General features: G+C 52.4%; 2 protein-coding genes across 3 annotated transcripts in view; both read left to right on the forward strand.

Moving 5' to 3' along the window:
• Dus1 (Dihydrouridine synthase 1) overlaps positions 1-10,000 on the forward strand; it is a 226,365-nt gene that overhangs the window by 116,029 nt on the left and 100,336 nt on the right. The gene's annotated exons all lie outside the window — the stretch shown is intronic.
• The window catches only part of LOC122250172 (uncharacterized), a 113,103-nt gene that overhangs the window by 100,890 nt on the left and 2,213 nt on the right, over positions 1-10,000 (forward strand). Inside the window, exon 3 of the mRNA XM_043011504.2 lies at positions 8,711-10,000. This exon is cut by the window's right edge and continues 2,213 nt beyond it. Coding sequence (XP_042867438.1) covers positions 9,212-10,000 — 789 coding nt within the window. The 5' untranslated portion in view covers positions 8,711-9,211. The remainder of the gene's footprint in view (positions 1-8,710) is intronic.

The following is a 10,000-nucleotide window of genomic DNA, read 5'->3' on the forward strand; positions in this document are numbered from 1 at the left end:
TCCACTTGTCGGGAATGGTCGGTCGTCGGCTTTCCACTTGTCGGGAATGGTCGGTCGTCGGCTTTCCACTTGTCGGGAATGGTCGGTCGTGGGCATTCCACTTGTCGGGAATGGTCGGTCGTGGGCTTTCCACTTGTCGGGAATGGTCGGTCGTGGGCTTTCCACTTGTCGGGAATGGTCGGTCGTCGGCAATCCACTTGTCGGGAATGGTCGGTCGTGGGCTTTCCACTTGTCGGGAATGGTCGGTCGTCGGCAATCCACTTGTCGGGAATGGTCGGTCGTCGGCATTCCACTTGTCGGGAATGGTCGGTCGTGGGCTTTCCACTTGTCGGGAATGGTCGGTCGTCGGCATCCACTTGTCGGGAATGGTCGGTCGTGGCATTCCACTTGTCGGGAATGGTCGGTCGTGGTCAAGCCGCTGGTCGGGAATGGGCGGTCGCGGGGTGTCCACTTGTCGGGAATGGTCGGTCGTGGGCTTTCCACTTGTCGGGAATGGTCGGTCGTGGGCTTTCCACTTGTCGGGAATGGTCGGTCGTGGGCTTTCCACTTGTCGGGAATGGTCGGTCGTGGGCTTTCCACTTGTCGGGAATGGTCGGTCGTCGGCAATCCACTTGTCGGGAATGGTCGGTCGTGGGCTTTCCACTTGTCGGGAATGGTCGGTCGTCGGCATTCCACTTGTCGGGAATGGTGGGTCGTGGGCTTTCCACTTGTCGGGAATGGTCGGCCGTCGGCTTTCCACTTGTCGTGAATGGTGGGTCGTGGGCATTCCACTTGTCGGGAATGGTCGGTCGTGGGCTTTCCACTTGTCGGGAATGGTCGGTCGTGGCGATTGCGCTTGTCGGGAATGGTCGGTCGTCGGCATTCCACTTGTCGGGAATGGTCGGTCGTCGGCATTCCACTTGTCGGGAATGGTCGGTCGTCAGCATTCCACTTGTCGGGAATGGTCGGTCGTGGGCTTTCCACTTGTCGGGAATGGTCGGTCGTGGGCATTCCACTTGTCGGGAATGATCGGTCGTCAGCATTCCACTTGTCGGGAATGGTCGGTCGTCGGCAATCCACTTGTCGGGAATGGTCGGTCGTGGGCTTTCCACTTGTCGGGAATGGTCGGTCGTCGGCATTCCACTTGTCGGGAATGGTCGGTCGTCGGCATTCCACTTGTCGGGAATGGTCGGTCGTTGGCATTCCACTTGTCGGGAATGGTCGGTCGTGTGCATTCCACTTGTCGGATATGGTCGGCCGTCGGCATTCCACTTGTTGTCGGGAATGATCGGTCGTCAGCATTCCACTTGTCGGGAATGGTCGGTCGTCGGCATTCCACTTGTCGGGAATGGTCGGTCGTCGGCATTCCACTTGTCGGGAATGGTCGGTCGTGGGCTTTCCACTTGTCGGGAATGGTCGGTCGTGGGCATTCCACTTGTCGGGAATGGTCGGTCGTGGGCTTTCCACTTGTCGGGAATGGTCGGTCGTGGGCTTTCCACTTGTCGGGAATGGTCGGTCGTCGGCATTCCACTTGTCGGGAATGGTGGGTCGTCGGCATTCCACTTGTCGGGAATGGTCGGTCGTGGGCATTCCACTTGTCGGGAATGGTCGGTCGTCGGCATTCCACTTGTCGGGAATGGTCGGTCGTCGGCTTTCCACTTGTCGGGAATGGTCGGTCGTCGGCATTCCACTTGTCGGGAATGGTCGGTCGTGGGCATTCCACTTGTCGGGAATGGTCGGTCGTCGGCATTCCACTTGTCGGGAATGGTCGGTCGTGGGCATTCCACTTGTCGGGAATGGTCGGTCGTGGGCATTCCACTTGTCGGGAATGGTCGGTCGTGGGCATTCCACTTGTCGGGAATGGTCGGTCGTGGGCTTTCCACTTGTCGGGAATGGTCGGTCGTCGGCTTTCCACTTGTCGGGAATGGTCGGTCGTCGGCTTTCCACTTGTCGGGAATGGTCGGTCGTGGGCTTTCCACTTGTCGGGAATGGTCGGTCGTGGGCATTCCACTTGTCGGGAATGGTCGGTCGTGGGCTTTCCACTTGTCGGGAATGGACGGCCGTCGGCATTCCATTCTATTCTCGTGACAGCTAGTTGTCTTGTTTCGGAGCTGGGCGAAGCAACGGCATGGAAGAAAACCGTGTTTATTTAAAGATTTGTTTTGAATCTAATGTTCGGTTGGATACATTTCGGTATGGAAAAAAAATTAGCTTTGCGTTTGAAAATTAATGTCTCTTTCTCTCTCTTTTTCTCTCTTTCTCTTTCTCTCTCTTTCTCTCTCTCTCTCACTCTCACTCTCTCTCTCTCTCTCTCCTTCCTGCCCCCTCCCTCTCTCCCTCCCTCCCTCCCTTCCTCCCTCTCTATCTTTCTCTATCTCTTCATTTTCCTCTCCCTCCTTCCTCTTTATCTCTCCCTCCCCATCTCTCCTCCCCCCCCCCTTGCTCATTCAAGTAAGGTGTGTGTGTGTGTTTTTGCCAAGCAAGAGGGGCGTTAAAGCGAGCCATCCAAGGAAGCTCCGTTCAACTGGTCCGAGTGGACGGGTCTCTGGCCGTGGTCGAAGGGGCGAAGTCGGCCGCACGCCCATTAAGGGAGAATAGGGTGTTTGTTTGAATAGGAGGCTCGGTTGGATAGGTTGGGGAAGGGGGAGGGGGCTAAGAAGTGAAGAGGAGATGGGGAGAAGGAAGGGAGAAGAGCGGAGGAGGGGAGAGGAGAAGGGGGAGGAGGGGTGAGGAGAGGGGACGAGGGGTGAGGAGAGGGGACGAGGGGTGAGGAGAGGGGATGAGGGGAGAGGAGAAGGGGGGAGGAAAGGAGGGGGGATAAGATAGGATAGAGGAAGAAAGAAAGGAGGAAATAAAGGGAGAAGAGAGTAGGGAGAGAGAAAAAGGGAGAGGGAGACGATGGAAGAGGAGGGGGAGGGGAGCATGAGGTAGAAAGGGAAAAGCATAATGTCGAGAAACGTTCAACGTCAATTAATTTCTTTTTGTTTCGTTTCAATCTTTGATATTGATGAAGATGGGTGGTTTCGCCCTGGTCGAAAAGACATTAATTTTGACACTGTTAATTTGTTAAGTACGCCAAGTAGATTGATAACCTAACGCACTGAATGCTTCCTTGCTAAATCCAATCTCTTTAAAAGCTCTCTCTCTCTCTCTGTGTGTGTGTGTGTGTGTGTGGAGCAGTTTTCTTATATTGCTCTTGATTTAGTGTTACTATTATTGCAGAAAAGAAATTTGCAAAAGAACGAAAGAACAGTCGAAACACACTGTTGTTTGCCCTCTCCCCCTCTTGCCCCTTCCTCTTCCCCTTCCCTTTCCCCCCTCCCCCTTCCCCCTCTTTCCCCTTCCTGTTTCCCTTCCCGTCCCCCCTTCCTTTTCCCCTTCCCCTTCCCCTTTTCTTCCCCCTCCCTTCCCCCTCCTCCTCCCCCTTCCTCTTCCCCTTCCCCCTCCCTTCCCCCTCCTCCTCCCCCTTCCTCTTCCCCTTCCCCTTACCCCTTCCCTCCCCCTTCCCCTCCCCTTCCCCTTCCCATCCCATCCCCCTCTCCCCCTTCCCCCTCCACCTCTACCTTCCCCCTCTACCTACACAGACAGCCATTGAGAGTTTCCGAACCGAACGAAGGTGGAATCTAAATAGACCCGATTTTAGTTCTTTTTTGCTGTAGTTACGGATACGAGACTCCACTTAGAAAATTACCAAAGACACTCGAACATTAGGGGGGGGGAGGGGGAAAAGGAGTTGGGGAGTGGGGGGTTGGTTGGTGGCGGAGGGGCGAGAAATGGCACTGAAAAGAGGCAGGTTGAAATGCCCTCATTACCCCATTCATGCTGGCACTGTTCTTGCACGTTTGCTCAATGTTGCATTTTCTTTTCTCTCTCGTTTTTTTTCTTTCTTTTTAGATGCGAATTCGTAGGTCATTTGCTTTGTTTTTTGTTTGTTTGTTTTTATTATTATCATTATTATTGTTATAGTCATGATCATGTTCTTATCATCACCATCACAGCGTCACTATCATCATTATCATCACCACCATTGCCACCAGCTTCGTAATCTCCAAAATCACACCATACCACCATAATTATTTTCAACCTTCACCACCATCAACACCCGTCAAAGTCATCACCACTATCACCACCATCACCACCGTTAACGTCGTCACCAAGTTTCCATGCCCCCCTCCCCCCCCGCCCCGCCTCATCCGTCCCACAGCAACCGGTGTGAAGGGAGATAACCGCGTCTCTATTTCGGCGGGTGTCGCTTCGATCGTTCGTTCGTCTTTTGCATCGCCGGAGATCCTCGTCGCGCGCTCTTAAAGGTCGCAGCCAGGTGTCGTAGTCGCTCCATTTGCAATTGCGGGATTCTCTTGGTGGTGTCAGGTTTGCAACGATGCTGGAAGGTCTACACGTAAGGGTGTGTGTGTGTGGGGGGGGAGTGCGGTAGGGTGAAGGGGGAGAGATAGAAAGGATTTATTGTTGTTGTTATTTGTTTTTATTATTATTATTTTTTTTTTACAATTGCTGTTATTATTTTTGTTAGTGTTATTATCATCTCGTCATCATCATCATCATCGTCATCATCATCATCATCATCATCATCATCACCACCACCATTTCCATCATTATCATCATCATCACCATCATTATCATCATCATCATCATCACCATCATTATCATCATCATCATCATCATCATCACCATCATTATCACCATCATTATCATTATTCCGTCACCGGGGAGGTCTTCCTTAGGAGCGGCCAAAGGAAGCAAACGACCCGTGCTTCTTCTCCCTCAGCCTCTCCGACAAATCGTTCTTGGGCGAAGGCGGGCCGTGACTTCACGCCTCTTGCGGCTGATTTCGGCGTGCGCGAGGGCGTGGTGGAGCCATTCGATCACGGGCGGAGTGCGGTGGGCGGGCGGGGAAGAGCCCTATTACGCGGGAGTGATGGGATGGTGGGCGGGCTGGTGAGAAAGGGGAGTGGTGGTTGGGAGAGGGAGGGTGGGACACGAGGGAAGGAGAGAAGAGGGGAGAAAAGAGGAAGAAAATGTAGGGGAGACTGATTTAATTCCCTTGAGGGAATGAACTCCTCGTCGTTAGCGGCGACGTGTGATCAAACAGGGTCCCCTGCCATCCACGTTGCGTCCCCTTTGCTCCTTCCTCTCTGTTCTCTTCCCCTTTCCTTCCCCCACCGTTCCCTTCACTTCAATGGCACCTTCCACCTCCTCCTCTTCTCTTCTCCTCCCCTCCCTCCTCCCGTTCCTCTTCCCATCCCCTCCCTTCTTTTCACTTTCCCCTCCCTTCTTATACCTTTTCCTTTCTCTCCCTACCTCCTCCTACCCTCTTCCCGTTCCCCTCCCCCTAATTCCTCATCGTTTCCTCTATCTCACATTCCCTCCCTCCTCCTACTTTCCCCCCCTATCTCTTCCCTTCCTTCCCTTCCCCTTCCCTCCTCCTCTCTTCTCCTTCTGCTTTCTCCCACTGCCTCCCTCCTCCTCCTTTCCCTCTATTTCTCCCTTCCTTCTACCTTCCTCTCCCCCCCCTCCTTCCTCTTTCCCTGCACGTCTCTCGCTTTCTCCAAAAGTCAGACTCAGCATATAAACCGGCGGTCGCATTTTGTGTATGCGAGCGTCATTAGCGTGCGGAGCGCCGCGAACACGGCCGTATGCAAAATCGACGATAAGTTGATTTACGAGTGGAGCGGCGGCGGCTCTCTGGCGGAATTGTGTCGGCCGGGAGCCAGGTGCGGACTGGGGCCGGCATTACGTGTAACTGACGCGTATTAATGAATAAATGTTTTGGTGTGCTACCGAGAGAGAGAGGGTGAGGAGGGGGGGGGGGTGAGAGTGTGATAGAGAGGCGGAGGTATAAGGGGGGTGATGGGGGAAGAGAGGGAAAGAGAGTGTGTCAGAGAGAGGAAGGGAGGGAGAGAGAGTGAGGAGGAAGGAGAGGAAGGGAGGTAGAAGGAGGGAGGAGGAAGGAGAGGGTGAGGCAGGGAGGAGGAGGGAGGAAGGTAGAGGGAGGGAGGAGGAAGGATAGGGATAGGAATAGGCATAGAGAGAGAGAGAGAGAGAGAGAGAGAGAGAGAGAGAGAGAGAGAGAGAGAGAGAGAGAGAGAGAGAGAGAGAGAGAGAGAGAGAGAGAGAGAGAGAGAGAGAGAATAGCGGGAGCGGTACCATTGTGTATCATGTGATTCTTTGGTTCGTTTGCTTTTGTGGATAATGCTATATTGTGTAGAGAGAGAGCGGCAATTAAAGAGAATGAGGAGAGAGAGAGAGACAGTGAGTGAGAGAGAGAGAGAGAGAGAGAGTATGAGTGTGAGTGAGAGTGAGAGTGAGAGTGAGTGAGTGAGTGAGTGAGTGAGTGAGTGAGTGAGTGAGTGAGTGAGTGAGTGAGTGAGTGAGAGAGGGAGAGAGGGAGTGAGAGAGAGAGAGAGAGAGAGAGAGAGAGAGAGAGAGAGAGAGAGAGAGAGAGAGAGAGAGAGAGAGAGAGAGAATGAATGCGTAAGTAAGAGCATACGCAAAAATGAAATGAAAATGAAACTTCACATTCAAATAACACAGAAAAAAGTAATCGAATTATCCCTATCAGACCAAAAAGAGAATAACGATAACGTTCTCTGTAATAACATACGCCCCCCCCATTTCCCCCTCCCCCCTCCCCCCAATCGTCCGAAACCCCGAGCGAGGCCTGAAATCCCACGGTCATTCCTGTCACGTTTGACCCGCATTATACCTCGTAATGTGGCGGTTTTCACGTAAATGGAAGAGAAGGAGAAGGAGATGGTGAGGGAGAGGGAGGGGAAGGAAAAGGCGATGGTGAGGGAGGAGGAGGAGAAGGAAAAGGGGATGGTGAGGGAAAAGGAGGAGAAGGAAAAGGGGATGGTGAGGGAGAAGGAAGAGAAGGAAAAGGCTATGGTGAGGGAGATAGAGAAGGTAAAGAAGAGGGAGAAGGACAATGAGGAGAGGGAAGGGGAGAAGGCGAAGGCGAGGGCGAGGGAGAGAAGTAATGGAGAGTGATGAAAGAGGAAGAAAACAGAGTGAGATAGAGAGATAGGAGGAGAGAGAGAAGGAAAAGGAGATGAGAGAGAAATTGGAACAGAACGAAAGTAGATAGAAAGAAATGAAGAGAGGATAGGGAAAAGAGACAGACAGACAGGCACGCAGGCTGACAGGCAGGTAGGCAGGCAGGCAGGCAGGCAGGCAGGCAGGCAGGCAGGCAGGCAGGCAGGCAGGCAGACAGACAGACAGACAAAATGAAGAAAAAAAATGAAAGAAACAAAAACAAAACTAACTGAAAACAATCGAAAGGGTAAGTTGAGAAAGAGAAGAGGATAGGAAAGGGAGTAAGAGGGCTAGAGGATAGGGGTGTGTATGGGAAGAGGGTGGTAAGCAGATAAACCCGTCCAATCAGAAGACAAATCAGCCACTCAGAAGGGGCGAGTAGCAGAGGAAGGGTGTATTCAGCGGCCAAACAGATTAAGGGGAACAAGGGCCTTCTCACTCCCTCGCCGCACCTGCTCCAGCGGTCACTCACTCCCCTTCGCCCTCCCGGCGCCCTTTGGCTCGACTCGTGTGGCAGGGTTATTGTTATCATCGTCGTTATTATTGTTGTTATCATAGTTATTATTGTTATTATTATAGTTATTATTATTATTATTATTATCATCATCATCATTATCATTATTACTACTACTACTATTATTGTTATTATCATTATTATCATGATTATTATTATTATTATTATTATTATTATTATTATTATTATTATTATTGATATTGATTTATTATTTATTACTACTATCCGTCCCATTTATATCGCGAGGATTTTTATTTGGATTAGAACCAATTCTAATGATAACAATTAACAGAGGAAACGAGTGAGAGACACGTCATGACCCTAAGTAAAATATCAAACTTCACAATTCATTTCAGCTTTTTGTCCCCATGGATTTCGGGGAGCGTTTTTCTTCAGGTTGGTTCTATCCCATGATTTCCGTTTCTTGTCGCCTTGGCAATGCTTTTGAGACCGTTTTGCTTGCGTCCCGTTGGCCGCTAAATCCCTTATAATTGGAGGCGGACGAAACAAGGGCAGAGAAAACAGCAAAGGAAGCGGCTTTGGGGGGATAATTGGATAATTCGGCTATTTTACGGGTTTTGTTTGTTTGTTTGCTTGTTTGTTTAGCCAGTATCATGGACGTTCTGGCGCTCTAGCAACACATACAAGCACACACGCACGCGCGGGTATTGCGTCGTGGAGTTGGATAGTTTTGTTTCTCGTTTTTGCGATTTCTTGTTGTTGTTCTTTGTTGTTGTTGTTTTTCGTTGTTTTTGTTGTTGTGTCATGTGATGTAAGAATAAACTTTTACTAGATGGCAGAATCACCTAAAGATATGGAAACATGATATAACATTAAGGAAGGGTAAAGGCTACATTTATAGCATAAGCAAATTAGTAAGTTTATTGTTCGGTTAGTGTGAAATTGATAGGAAGCTAGTGTGATAGTTTAGAATGAATAATAGTCACTCCCTGTGATACCAAGACAGAACTCAAGTCGCAGTAATATTGTTGCACTGCTATTGCAAGTTGTGTGAATTTATATTTTTGTTTCCGTCACATACAGTGGTTTGTGACACTCACTCCTACAGGAGCTGAAAATCTTATCACTCTCACCTACATATGACGGAAGAGAATTCCCAACCATGTACAGTGTGATGCCATAAGTGAATTTGTTCTCTTACAGGTCTTTACAGGTTACATTAAAAAGAGAGACGACTGCAAACATTGTTGGAAGGAACAAAGCGTCGAAGTCTGGACGCGAGAACGTATAGCATAGCAGGAAAAAAACAAGACTCTAAGACTCTTCACCCCCGGACGCCCCCTGCAGCCCTTTGCAGGCGTCGAGGCGTTGTGATTGCAAACACCAGCCGTCCGCGAGTGTCCGAGCAGCCGCCCACCATGGTGTGACCCCGCGAGCCCCGAGTGTCGCGTTGGGCGTGGTGCTGCGGCGGGTGCTGGGGCGTGCGGCTCAAGAGCCGGGGGAGGAAGAGAGAGTGAGCTAGCAGCGCCGCGTGCGGGCGTGTGGCCCGGTGAGTGAGTGCCACGCGTGAAGACTCGTCGCAGCTATATGCCGCAGGCGTCCCCCAGGGCCAAAGGGGCCGCCTTGGGAGGCTCTGGGCTGAGCCTGGGGTGTGGGCGCGAGAAGGGCGCGGCGGGGAGGGGGCGGTGATGATGGTGGTGTGCGATGGGTGACGGGCGGCCGTGGTGGTCGGGCCCGCGCCGCGTGCGCCGCGTGCACGGCCTCCAGCTGCCACTACACCCGCAGCAGGTGCTCGCGTGGCTGGTGATGGCCGCTTTTACCTCCCTCATGTACGGCGCCGTCCTCCCCGCCCTCCACTCGCGCCTCTCCACGCCCCTGGCCGTCGTGACGGGCATGGTGTTTGCCACCCACATCCTGACGCACATCGTGGCGCTGGCGCTGGACCCCGCCGACACGCAGCTGCGCGCCCGCAAGGACCGGCAGCAGGTGCCCGAATTCGATAGGAATGTGCACTCGCATGTCATAGAAAATGGACGCTGCCACCTGTGTAATATAACCATATCCTCTAGTCGGACTAAGCACTGCAGCGCTTGCAACAAGTGTGTGGACGTGTTTGATCATCATTGCAAGTGGCTGAACCACTGCGTGGGCCGCCGCAACTACCGCGTGTTCCTGGCATGTGTGATCACGGCCATCCTGTCGTGTCTGCTCGTCATGGCAACCTGCCTCGCCGAGATCGTGCTCTACTACTTTAAGCGGGAGTACCTGTCGCCGTGGGAGTCCCCGCGCCCCGAGGTGCCCCCGCTCCCCATAGAGGAGGTGGAGGACGACGCGTCGCTCACGTGCTCGGAGGGGGCGCCGTACTGCCACTTCTCCATCTTCGGTGCTTTGGTCTACGACGGCGCCTTCATCGGCCTCCTGTCCACGCTGTTCTCGGTGGCGCTGGTGGCCGAGGTCCTGCTCGTCCACCTGGCCGCCTTCCACGCCTACATC

The sequence above is a fragment of the Penaeus japonicus genome, unplaced genomic scaffold (assembly GCF_977035675.1).
Source record: "Penaeus japonicus unplaced genomic scaffold, GWHDUDI00000001_assembly GWHDUDI00000019, whole genome shotgun sequence".
In the NCBI taxonomy this organism is placed as follows: domain Eukaryota; kingdom Metazoa; phylum Arthropoda; class Malacostraca; order Decapoda; family Penaeidae; genus Penaeus; species Penaeus japonicus.